Raw genomic sequence first — 13,523 nt, 5'->3', positions numbered from 1 at the left:
TGAATTCTAAGTAAGGGAAGTAAAATCTTTGTGTGATCTGTGATATAAAGAATTGAGATTGAATATTGACCTGACAGCCTGGGATTTCTGCTCTCTGAATTTGTCCAAGGGACCTGAAAGGGTGCTTAGAGTTGCTGATTTTTTAAAGTAAAATACTGATACTAAAAGCAGGATTCAACATTTAGGTAGTTTTCTTTTTTTCTCAAGACCTCTGCCATAAAAGTTGTGTGATTTCTTCTAGAATTAGGAGTATTGTTTTTTTCTGTTTCTAATCAGTCCCATGCAAGGTGGAGAAAAGTGTAAAGGATAATGCATAAATATTATTGAAAAAACCACAGATGTGACAGTCGTTTCTGCAGGCTAGTGATTTTAATGCATTTACACTGTTTGGAATTACCAGCTCTATGTCAGGGAACTGCAGTGGTGTTCGTGACTTTGGAGCAAGTCAGAAGAGAACAAAAATGCAACTGTGTGGAATTAAATTTGCACCAGAAGTTTGAGGAAGGAGATAAGTAATTGTTTTCAAGTCATGACAGGATTGCAGACTGAGCACTCTTCCCTTTAGGAAAATTCTGATTAGTAGGGACTATAAATCAGCTTTATTTTTCAGAAGGAGGAAGGCAGCTCCACGTGTGCCTGTAGCCACTTTGAGCGACTGGCAGAGCGGCGAGTTAGGAGAGCAGCTCCTCTGGGGCTGTAAATTGGAGTCCGTGGGGCTCTGACTGTTCACAGTGGTGGAGGATGTGCCACCTCAGGGACTGCTGATCTCACGTTTATGCATCTTCCAAGTAGTCCTTGGAGGATCCTGAGGGCTGCTGCAGTCTGCTTCTGCTTACCCTGCAAGATGTGACAAGGATCACAGCCCAAGGTGGGAAGTTGGCTGGCATAAATAATATTGTCTATAACCCCAGTTTCCTGAGTCAGCATCTTGGGTGTGTATAGTTTACAGGGAGAGGATTTCTAAATGAGAGGACAGTGCTTTTTCAAGGGATGTGTTGGGGTCTGGAAGAAGTGGGAGGTTTGAGGCTGAGGACCACTCAGCAGAATATGTGTCCCCACATGATGCTGGGGGAGTCAGAAGATTCTGGAATTCCTATTTCTCACCGTTTCCTGATATATACAAATCTCTTTCTAGACATTTGAATTTTGGGTGGATCATTCTGAGTCTGGGACCTTTGAGCAGCCAGCAGACAACTGGAGCATCATTTATTTTTTCCCTTCACGTACTAAAAGTGCTGCTGTATTGTGTGTTCAACCCTGCCAGGACACATCTCTTAAAAAATCATTGCTGGGAAGAATCATGTGCATGATGGAAAGCTTTGCAGGATGTCTCTAGAGCACATCTCTATCTGACCACATTCCCATTCCAGAGTCCCCACTGCCTGGGAGCTGAGTGCTGTGCAGCCAGAGCAGCAGGGTTAAATTCCTGCAGCTCCAGCTGGGCTGTAGGGCAGACAGTTCACTGGCAGTTAGTGCCCTTTGCAGTGTTTGGCCTCCTCTGTTCTGAAATAATTGCTGTTATCATAGATGTTTTATTGCCTTCATTATGGTTAACATTTAAATATCAATGAAATAGTATTCTACTAAGTTATCTGTGCAGTAGCTGTCTGCTAGAGTTATCCCTGAAATTTGTGTTTAAAGAGAATATTAATTCAGTACTGATTTAGGATTCTTAGAAGGAGGGTTATATATTTGTCAATGAACTATGGGGAACCTTTGCTTATTTGAAAATAAGCAAGTGTTTGAAACCTTTGCAAAACCTGAGGCACTCTCATTTGGTATCTTGTGAGCAGAAATGCTGTGTGATTGGAATAATGCTTAGTCTCTTAAATAGAAATATTTTAAGAACTTGTAAAATATTTTTGAATCATCAAATCAGTAATGGGTGACCTTTCTGCATGCAGATGACTTGCTTTGGGGAACAGGGATGTGTTCTCTGCCCTCAGTGCAGAGGGAAGCTCGCTGTCACAGCCTGCTCTACCTTAATCCAATCCACATCCTTTAGAAATCAATAGAAAAATCTCTCTTGAATTCCTATGGCCCCCATTGACTCCTGTAGTGCCATATGTGACTGATTCAAACATCAGCTATGTCTGTGATTTAATGTTTGTGAGCTGACTTCACATGTGGCTTTTATTTATCACTGAATACCTAAAATCTTCCATCCCAGTGCATAACTCATTTTAAAGTAACAGGGAACCAAGGCAGAGGGTTGCCTCAGAATTATATTTTTATGTTTAGAGGAAAAAAAAAAAAGGTGATGCAATTACAAATTCCATTTCTGAGCCCTGTTTGAACTTCCCAACATGTAAAGAGCAAACACATACAGATGCTGAAGGGTGGGTATGTTAATGTATATATTCATGCACTCTCAGTGTATTTGTTCCCATTCTGAAATTGTTCTTCAGGCTTGTTTTTGGCTCATTGACCACAAAAGACTTTGGTTACATCACTGGGTAAATAAGGTAATGGAGCATTGTAGGACAGGGAGGTTCGTTTTGCACCCCACAGTCTGCCCCAGTGGGAGAGAGCTGTCACTGTGCCCTTAGCAGGGACTGAGGCAGAGCTTGCAGCCCTGGCACTGGTGCCCGGGGTGCCAGCCCTGCAGCCCAGCACAGCAGAGCCCTGCAGGCTGGGAGGCACAGCTGGCACAGGGGCTGGCAGCTCCCGGAGCTGACTGCCAGCTCTCCTGCTGAAGCTGACAGTGTTTCCCTCTTCATCTTGCTCTTCACATTTTTAGTAGGCTGCTTTGAGTCCTTGCCTATTGAGAACCTGAATCCAGAAACCCAGTGGTTTGTACACCCATCGGTCCCAATATTGGATGTGTGTTCCTTGTCTACTTTTTAATATCTTCAAGTTTTCCAGAGGATCTGGAATGAGTACTGCATGTAATACTATAAGTTATCATGTGCTAAGACTGACAGCTCTTATCAGCCTGATGTGTGAACGTGTGTGACTTGACTGATACAGATCTCTGGCAGCAGATCTCACATGCAAATTCCAGATTTTCAAAACTCTGCTTTTACTGACATTACTCTCTCTGCTCACAGATTTGGAAAGGAAGGATAATTTTGCTCTGTTGATGCAGTTTGCTGTCATGGGTGTGTCAGCCCCCAAGCTGGCTCCAGATTGCCAGTGCATCCGTCTTGGTGCAGCGTTGTGCTGGAATACCAGCTCTGATGCTGCTGAGGGAGTACTTGGGTGCTGTCCTGCCAGGATGCAGCACAGCAGCAGCAGCAAAACAAGCTGCAAGTGTCAGAGCTGCTCCCACCCTGCTCCTGAGTGTGCCTGTGCAGAGCCAGGGTATGCTGCTACCTCCTGGCTTTGCCAATGTGTCTGTGTGTGTGTGTCTTCCTGTGTACCCAAACCCCAGTCTTAATAGGGTAAAATCTAATTAGCTGTAATCTGCTGTTTTAGATGATGGCTCTGCCAAGGGATTTCTAGGCAGAATTGTAAAAATGGTTTTTGAATTGGCAGATGACCAAGAAAGAGAGTTAACTCCTGCAAGACTTCTAGAGGTTTTGATTAAATGTCCTATATAAATACATGACATTGGAATAGCTAAGTAGTTCAGGGAAGGATGAGGTAGGTGCTGTTCCTGCTTCAGCAGGTATGTATATATGTAATCTTCAGCACATACATAAGCACACAAAAGCACTGTCTTCTGCCAAAGTGACCCTGTGGAATTCTGTGCCCCTTGTAGAAAGCAGAGGTTGCTCCCTGCCCTGCTGCTGGGGACACCACATGTTTCAAACAGGCAGGGGCAGGACTGGCCACGCTGGGACACTGAGTGACACCAGCCCTGTCCATTCTCATGACAAGCTGGGCTACTGTATTTGCAGATTTGGTGCTCTTGCAGCATGGCAATTAGGCCCTGTTGAAGTGCTTTCCATTTCCTCTGCTATCTTGATAAACTTTATAGCTTCTAATTTGCTAGAGAGTCATTGATATAATTAGGAGCTACACAAATGGGAGCAGCACACACAGCTGATGGCAATCTCAGTTCATTCTTCCTGAGAAGCTCTAAGGGGGTCCCTCCAGCAGCCCTGATTTTCTCTGTAGGCTCTGCCTTGACAGAGCAGCAGCAATCCTTCCATGCCTGGCTCAGGACATGCTTTATTGCAGGCTGCTCCACTCCCCATATATTTTCCCCTGAGGAAGGGGAGGAGAGGGAGCCCATCCATCCGTTGTTTCTGAGGAGCAATGGGAGCTGTCTGTCCGTGTCAGCAGGCTGTGCTAACAAGCCTGGGAGAGCCAACAGCTCTCTTTTGGTCGCAGTACTTCAAAATCCTTCAAACTGCCTTTAAACGCTGTGCCCAAGCCTGATGTCCCCCCACTCAGGCTGCACCAGGTTTTCAAACAAAGTGGCAGTTGAGCAGACAGGTCTGGATCTGTTCCAGTAGGTGATAAAAACTCATTTTCTGTACCCCTCGTTACCCAGACGTGGCTAACAGTGATCTCCAGCCATCCTGATGCTGCTGTTGGTTGCTTTCCCTGAGCAGAGTCCTTCATGGCATGTCACAAATTGTCACAGCTATCGGGGACAGTGTCTTGCTGCTTGCCAAGAATTTTAACAGGTTGTTTCTGTAAATGGTGTGTTGGTGAAGAGATGCAAATAATTGATCAACCGATTATTCTCTCTTTTTTTTTTCTCTCCTAACAGTACCCTCAACAACAACAACATCACCCGTATTCCTGTTACCAGCTTCAACCACATGCCAAAGATCAGGACTCTGTGAGTAGGATTTTCTCATTTTATAATGCAATCCTGATGCTGTAAGCCAACTTTTGGCTCTTTGTCATCTGTGATAATCTCATTTCAGTCCCTCAGGCTGCCTCAGGAGCCTGGGTGGCTGCAGGGTTGGGGAGCCCCTGGGGAGCCCCAGTAGGGTTGTGAAGGGGGCTGGTGCCCACAGAGCCCTGAGAGCCACTGTTCTGGATCTGCCCAGCATTAAATAACAGTCAGTTTTATCAAGATTTTGAATTTACCCAGAAAATAAACTGGCTTTTTTTTTCCCCCCCATGGGAAAATCCATAATGTGAAATGTGTTCCAAACTGCAGCATCAGCAAGATCATAAAAATTGCTCAGATGGATCAAATTATTGAATTTTGTTAATATCCTATGCTTAAATCCCATTTATTCTTTTCAAATTCAGCATACTAATTTCTAAAAAAAGGCATTTTTAAAGAAGATGAAAAAAGCATCTTTGCAGATACTTTCTGAAACAAAATGTCACTTACTCTGATGGATTTTTTTTTTATAAAAACTTCTCTTATATCAAATCCATTTGGTTTTGAGCTGCATGCCATTGCACTGGAAAAGCTCTGTTCTTTAGCAGATCAAAATACAAAGACTGTGAAATTAGACTAAGCATTTGTATAATTTAGCCATAGCCTACCAAAACCATTTCCTTACGTAAATTATTTCTTTAAATTCCTTTAGGGAATACACAGCTTCAGGAAAAGTCACGTCTAAACAAAGCACCCCTGTTTTTCCTCCAGATTCTCAAACTCATCCAAGATGTATTTAATTCTAAAGGCAAAGAAAGGGAAATAGTAGCTAGCCTTAAAATTTTCTGTGCCACTGAAAAAATACAATACTTCAGGGATGCTATGCATGCATATGTAAAATCTTATTAAATAAATTAACAGAAGTGAAGAAAAATGGCTCTTACTTATGTCAATCTCTGTAAGATAACCTCTGACTTAAATTTGCATTCTTCATCAAATGATGACATTATTAGACCTTAAAGTAAGTAATTAAATGGAAATGAGATGTTTGTCTTTTAGAAGAGAATGGCTAAAAAAGATAAAGGTGTAGAGTTAAGGTTCCTGGAGTTTTGCCTTTTCTTATTCAGAAAATTTGCCTGGCTTTTCCAGATTAGCCAGTCTTGTCTGTTAGCAGAGCTCAGTGCTTTCAGTGTCTCCTGCCATTTTCCCTTTAGTTTAATTTCAGAGATGGCTTTGTCTGTAGCTCCCTGGAGACTTACACTGACTAATCCCCCTCTGCTGTAATTAGGGGGGAAAAAAGAAAAAAAAAAAAAGGAAATAACATAAATAGGATTCATAAAGGGAAGCTTTTCTATTGAATTCTGAGAGACACATTTTACAGAACATGAATGGTGCCCCACTCTAAAAGGATTTGCTGGAAATTTAATTTTGGGTCTATGGATAAAAGGGCAACTTTAGCAAACTTGCATTTGTATTCATTCACCTGATGTTTTGTAAAGTCAGTTTCATCAAATGACAGATTTCAGTCTCCAAAGACTGCCAAATAATACACAGCACCTCTAGCAGGTCAATGTAGGAATTTGTATAAAGATACTGTTTGGGGGAGGATGTTAATATTCTCTTAAGTTTCTTGTGGGAAATGGATCATGAATGATGTTCCTCACAGTTTGGTGAGTTCACTGTTTCCTTAAAAAATGATCATCAGGTTGTCCACCTTCTCCAATAGCCTGACACTTAGATGTGCTTTTTTTTGGAAACTTTTTGTAGGAAATCCCTGGTCGGAATGTTCCTTAAGCAGGGATGAGCCCTTGTTCCAATCAGCTGAGGCCCAGTGCAGTGTGGACAGTGTTTTCCTTTGTGTCTCTTTTACACTCTGGTGAGATCCATTAGCAGGATATTTGGAGATGCTCCTGCTGCAGCTACCTGTGCCCTGATGGGTCTGTAAATAAACAGCTTTTCTTCATGGCTCTTAAAACAATCTGATTATTGTACAACAGAGAAGAAAATATAAAAATTATATTAACCTTCAACATGAGCACTCAGGGGAAAGAAGAAAAAGGGTAAAATGCCAGGAAATTTTGAAGCATTTGAAGAATTCTTTACTAAAATCAGCTCTTCTGTGCTAAGATTTTTTAGTTAACTGTCTTTTCTGTTCTTAAGTTTCATCGATTTTTAGCCTTGATTGGAAGTGACAGGAATTAGTTTTTATTGATCTGCTTTCCTTTGCTTGAAACAGCTTTATTTATGATAAAGTATGTTCCCTCTACCAATTTGCTTAATGGTAAGTGTCCTGTTGTCTCTGCATCTGTGAATTACTGCTGAGACAGGTAATTACATTACTTCTTTTCATTTTTTTTATTTAAGGGTAAACTGAAAATGTGTGAAAGCACTTCAGTGTTTTTTGTGTTCACAGGGAATTGGTTTATAATGCTTTTGAAGTACTGTGAAAAGTCTTCTTGAGGCTGTATTTATTAATATGATTATCAAAAATATATCCTGATAGGCTGCTTTGTTAGGATAGGGTCTCTAAATGATCTCCTCTCCAAGTAGACAAGGAGGGCTGTGCTGAGGCAGAGAGCTGGTGGTTTGCACTACGGAAACAGGAACCCCCAAAACCCAGATAAATCAATTTAGTGAGGGGAAAAAACAGATCACAGAACTGGATAACTGCCTAACCCTAACCCTTTTTGTGAAATAGTGCTTTTCTGACTCATGTCTGCATGCAGGGGGTGCAGGGAATGGCATGGGATGAGTTCAGTTCCAGAAGGAAGGTGATCCTGAATATCATCATTGATTGCTGTGATGGGAAGGATGATACTCTGAGGACTTAAATAAAACACTGATTCTCTTAAGTTGCAACAAATTCTTACTTAGGATTATTTCTGGCTAGATGATATTTATATATTTGTTTGTTTTTCACCAAAAAGGCAGATTAATGGTTCATAATAGCCTAACATTTTTGTTAGAAATCTAACTTGCTGCAGCTTCAATTAAAGAGCTTCACTATCCCTAAACTTAAAGCCATCCTTGTAGAACAATTACATTTTACAGTACTCCCAGGAGATTAGTGCTCTCCATCTCTAGAGGATAAATTCTCGGCTCCAGATTTGTGGGTTTTTTTCCTTTTCCTTTATTGTGGCTGTTCACCCCAGACATACAAATCTGGGGACTGTCAGCCTGGGCGCCACTGCTGAGCTGAGCTGCTGCTGTGCTGTAAGGACAGCTCACAGACAGACATTTCATTTCTTTGCAGCATGGACGAGGCTAAATCTGGTGCACACCATTTGTGTGCCTGTAATATTAGTGAATAATGTTTTATCTAACCATTTCTGACAGGATTTTTAATCTGGTTCATGATTTCATTTGGTGCAACACTCCAAATGCATGAGTCATTACAGGAATGAAATAATTAATGTCCTGGACTTTTGTTTTGACCTAAAATTTGGTAGCTATTTGAATGACCAGATTTGTTCCCTGAATCCATCATCATTTTGCAGATGTGATAATGGTTCTGCAAGTCCTGGCAGGGTGCTGCCCATGAGTGGTTCTTTCATGAGCTGAAAATTCCTATCTAGATCCTTTATACTTCTGCTAAATTCCTACAGGAAAAAGAGCATTGATGAACTTTTACAGGCAACACAGGAAGAGAAATGGTATCAATAGCCTCTGAAGTTTTATTTTGCCTGTCTTTTCCCAGAATATTGTGAGTTGGAAGGGATCCATAAGAGTCATCAAATCCAAGTCTTCAGTGAATGGCCCATACAGGGATCAGACCCACAACCTTGGTGTTATTAGCACCATGCTCCAACCCACAGAGCTAATGTGTAGAGTTTGTCTCTCTCCACCTCTCCCCAAAGGATGGCGAAGAGAGAAGAATCACTCATCATCCTGTTCTTCAGCCTGGTCCTCATGTTTAGACAATCCATTCTTTGAATTCACTCAAAGACATCACATTGATGCAGTCTGTGAAATCACAGACAAAGTGATTACATGGAGCAATCTTAAATTCTGCGTATTTTTATCTCTAGAATGGCCAGCTGTAGGTGGATCACCACTGAACTGAACTTCTTAAAAACCTTACAAATAATAACACAAATTTCTATCTGCCCTTTGTATAATATTGAGGACAGCCAAGCCCTGACTCATCTGCAAACAAGAACCCAGGGTGACCTCACTGAAATGGCAGCAGAGAGCGGGGCAGGCTCGCGGCTGATGGCTGCCTTGGTGGGTTTTGTTTAGAAAACCCCAGTGACTGTGGGTTTGCTGTGTGTTTTGCAGGCGGCTGCACTCCAACTTCCTGCACTGTGACTGCCACCTGGCCTGGCTGTCGGACTGGCTGCGCCAGCGCCGCACCATCGGCCAGTTCACCTTCTGCCTGGCACCCGTCGGCCTGCGCGGCTTCCTCGTGGCAGAGGTGCAGAAGAAGGACTTTGTCTGCTCTGGTAATGCTGCCAATCCGCCTTTATCTATCTCATATCTCCTTTAGCTATCTCTATTTTTATGCTCCCATAAAAAAAAGCGGCGTAGAAAATGGCTGTGTCGTGTTCGAATGCAAACAGCAGCAATCCTGTTTGTTTTTGTTGTCGCTAAACTGTATGGGAGGAGATCAAATTGTTGGTTTTTTCAGCTTTGTGAGAATTATTGGATTCCAGTTAACATTTCAGTTCTCAAATTACTTCTTCTGCTTTAACATTGCCAACGATATCAACATAAGAAATCAATTATGTGTGGATAATTTGGTATTTCTCAAGGGAAGAGCTCTACAGCTGACTAGAATACAAAAGAAAGGAAATAGAAAATGCAAATCTGAGTCTGTTGACAAATGATTGGACTTTAGAACGTGAGGAGCAGATTTTATCCAGGGACTAAAACAGGGATTCTTAGGGAGCCAATGCACTTTGCTGTTGTACAAGTTTCCACGCTGATTAATGGGGTTGATGATACTCACAAATCATGTGTCTGTATATTGGGCCTATTCATCAAGTCTTCTGGAGCTGCACTTGGTTCTTGTGGGATAGAAATACATTTTCCCAAAAGGAAAAGAAAAAGAACAAAATAAAAAAAAAGACAAAAAGTGGAGAAAGAAATCTCTGAGTTGGGTTGAAAGGAAGGGTGTTGTGGAGGAGCAGCATGGCAGTGTCTGTGCTGTGGAAAAAAAATATACCAGATAGAAGTTTGGAGTTAGTTCTGCAGCCCCAGTGGTGACACAGAGGGCTTGTTATGGAGATGATGTGACTCTGAGCCTTGATAGACTGTGAGCCCTGTGCTGTTTTGTTCCTTATCTCTCACAGCCTGTGAGCCCCACAGGTTTATCCTGTGGGTACATGGATTGGCTGATGGAAATGCAGCAGAACTGCTTGTGCCAGAAATGTTTTAGGAATATCTTTTTTCTGTCATTCCATTTACATGTGAATAAAAGAAACGGTTGCATTTAGAGAAAGAAGAAATGTTTGACCCCACTCAACCATGATTAATTAATGCCCAGCCCAAAGGTGTGCTGAAGTGTTATGGGCATGTAGAAAATGAAGTTGTGCATAGTGCTCATTGAGACATTCAGATATTTCAGAGTGCAGAGCAGCTTCTACACTGTAGTGGAGATGATAGGCAGAATATCTGATAAGTTCCATCAAAAGTTTAACTAAAGAAATAGGTTAGAAATGTAACAGGGAGAGGAAGGATAAAACAAATGGATAAATGAATGAAGCTATTAGCAGAAGCTAATTTTACCAAAGAGGCAACCACCGCTTTTTTTTCCTTTCATGAAATGAAGTTTCAGATGGAGCATGAGTTCAGCTATTTGGATTTATGATACAGTGAAGTGAAGGAAAATGAGTTGTTTAAGTCAGGAGAAGAGATAATAATTGCTGAATGAGAAATGTAATGTGAACAGAACTCATTTAAATGGGGTTGTCTGTGCAGACTGAGACTTCCAAAAGTGACAAAGTTTTTAACAGTTCCCTGTTGGATCAAGAGGATATAGGAGTTCTCTCAAGATCTGCCCGCTTTTGTAAAAAATACAAAATCATGAAAATTCAAGGAAAGAAATTTTCAGTGAGACAGTCCATCAGCTGTATCCCTGTAACTCTCATTTGGGAAATGAAATTAAATGTACTGAAAAAGAAGTTCATTTGGAGAGCTCATTTTAGTGCTGGATTTAGCTGAGAACTCAGCTTAGTACATGCTAGTTTGATAAAAACCTACATGGACAGCTAGTTTAAAGAGGATATAAATCTTCCCTTCTCCCCATTACAGTTCTTACACCTGATTTTACAGCATAATTTGTGAATATGAAGTCAAAGTAGGACAGGCGGCGAAGAGCGAAGTGAAGCTGTCCCTCTGCAATGGAAGTTTATAGAAGTTAAGGTTATGTGAATTACTGTAACCAGCCTCGAGCTGGCAGGGAGAGCCACCTTTGCATCCCAGTTAGGAAGAGCTGAAATTCCAAGTGGTGAACTGCTCTGTTGAAGTATAGCTTCAGGATATCAAGTACTTGTGTTTTTATGGCAGTAGGAATATCACAGCAGCAAAAAAAACCCTCAGCTTTTCCTTCATTGTGAAATGGGCTCCATCAGAGCATTCCAGTTTCAAACTTGTGCTGCTGGATGCTTCAGAGAAAGAATAGATTCATAATTTGGGGAAAGAAGAAACACAACACTGAAAAGCTGACTTCTCTTTACTCTTTGAAACTGATGCAAAAATAGCGATCTTTTATAATTTCATGAGAAATGTTTCTTTGGAAATAGATTTTGAATGCTACAAGTGGAAAAAGAAAAACTGAAACAATGATAGAAAAGTACTATAAATAGAACCCGAGTTGCTGGATTCCCTGTGGACATGTCCTGCACCATGGTGTTTGCATTAGGAACAAAATCTCCCCAGATAATGTTGCTGAAATTGGAGTTATGTGCAGATATGTTGAGGTAAACTGAGTCATATCTCTGTAAGCTGGGTGTCAGTCTTTCAAAAATGTTGTTCAGCTTGTTGTTACAAATTATAAAAGAGCTGATTGAAATGGTGCTTGTAGGTCACCAGAGAGCAGTGGAGAAGCTACTCCAGGTTTCTCTTGTTCAAGCATTTGGCTCAGAGCTGGAGGTGAAGGTGCAGGATTCAACAGTGCAACTTGCCTGGAGAGAGGCTTGGAAATATGTCTGGTTGGGTTTGTGTTACGGAGGAGAAGGGGAAAGGTCAGAGGCAGAGTGGGGCTGGGACTAGATGGCTCCTCACCATCAGGGGAGAGTGCCACGTGCTGCTGGCACTCCTGTCACCCACCAGGACCTTCTGGCTGGCTCCTTCAGCAAGCTGTCCCCTCCCTGCAGGAGAATGTCTCCTCCAGAGCCACCTCTGACAGAGCAGCATTCCTGGGCCTTTGCCTCCAAGGCCATCTGTTCCTGGAGAAATCTCCAAACAGCCTCTTCCCCCTGCACAGTTGGCTGTGGGGCTCTGGGGTGTGAAAGGCTCCTGCAAGGTGGGATGTGAAGGGGAAATTCTGTGGCACCAGAGGATGACCCCCTTGTTCATGTGCGGCACAAAGGTGGTGGGGTGAATTTCACATGGAGAGGGGCTGGATTTCACATGGATAAGGGATGTATTTCACATGGATAAGGGATGTATTTCACATGGATAAGGGGTGTATTTCATATGGATAACAGGGTGTATTTCACATGGATAAGGGGTGCATTTCACATGGATAAGGGGTGTATTTCACATGGATAGCAGGGTGTATTTCACATAGATAGGGGGTATATTTCACATGGATCATGGGGTGTATTTCACATGGATAAGGGGTGTATTTCACATGGATAGCAGGGTGTATTTCACATAGATAGGGGGTATATTTCACATGGATCATGGGGTGTATTTCACATGGATAGCAGGCTGTATTTCTCATGGATAGTAAAGTGTATTTCACATGGATGATGAGATCTGTGTGAAATACAAATCACGTGGATGGCAGGGTTTAATTTGCATAGGTAGCATGATGTATTTTTCCTCTCTCCACCATAACTTTGCTGTTCACTGCCATGCTGCTGTGACGAAAAATCAGTGCAGTAAGCAAAGACAGTGTCAGTTAAAACACTACCTGTATTCTGGTCTTTGAGAGATGTTTATTTTTATATTCCCTTAGGTAGCAGAGAAGCATCTGGGGGTGCTGGCTTATGCTCAGTACCTCTTAGAGCTTTCTCATCTTTGCCTGGATCAAACCCAGCTTCCTTCCTATGCTCAGATGTTTCGCTGTTGGACTGGTTCTCCTTCTCTGTCTGTGTCTCTCAAACACATTGTCTCTCTTTCTCTGCCTATTTGTCTGTCTCTTGTCCTCCTCTGACCTCCTCGTGATAGTAATTTTATTTCATTTTCCTCTCATATAAGTTTTATTATGGCCTTTGATTTTTCTTCTACCTGCTCCTTACTTACTGAAGTTGAAATTAGCTTATGTATTGATCAGTTATGTCAAGTTATTATGTGTTTTCTCACCTGCAACAGCTGTAAAGCTTTGCAAACAAAGCAGTGGATTAATGAAGTTATGTCATCAGCAGCACCTTGGTTTTTTCAGGGCTCTCTGTGCAGAAGCCACTGACCCCATTTGGAATTTTTTTTTTTTTTTTTTTTCAGTGATGAATTGTCCTGGTTTTCCTAAGTATATATGTGAGAATATCTGTGCATCTGAACAGAAGAATTGTGTCTTGTATTGTGATCTGTCACATACTTCAGCTGCTGGTCAGATTTCTTCTCGTTTTGGCCAGTAGCTTGATAGTGGACAGTGTTTACACTGGAGTATGAAGATTGGGTAAGA

General features: G+C 41.8%; 1 protein-coding gene across 4 annotated transcripts in view; it reads left to right on the top strand.

Annotated features, from left to right (window-relative positions):
• The window catches only part of SLIT3 (slit guidance ligand 3), a 473,826-nt gene that overhangs the window by 276,318 nt on the left and 183,985 nt on the right, over nucleotides 1-13,523 (top strand). For all 4 annotated transcript variants that reach the window (XM_030284150.4, XM_030284149.4, XM_002189997.7 and 1 more), the window contains 2 exons: nucleotides 4,664-4,735; nucleotides 9,011-9,174. In XM_030284150.4, the coding sequence (XP_030140010.4) occupies nucleotides 4,664-4,735; nucleotides 9,011-9,174 (236 nt within the window). The remainder of the gene's footprint in view (nucleotides 1-4,663; nucleotides 4,736-9,010; nucleotides 9,175-13,523) is intronic.

This window comes from Taeniopygia guttata, chromosome 13, assembly GCF_048771995.1.
Source record: "Taeniopygia guttata chromosome 13, bTaeGut7.mat, whole genome shotgun sequence".
NCBI classification, from domain to species: domain Eukaryota; kingdom Metazoa; phylum Chordata; class Aves; order Passeriformes; family Estrildidae; genus Taeniopygia; species Taeniopygia guttata.
Note: the sequence above shows the minus strand (reverse complement) of the source record. Positions and strands in the feature narration are given on the sequence as shown.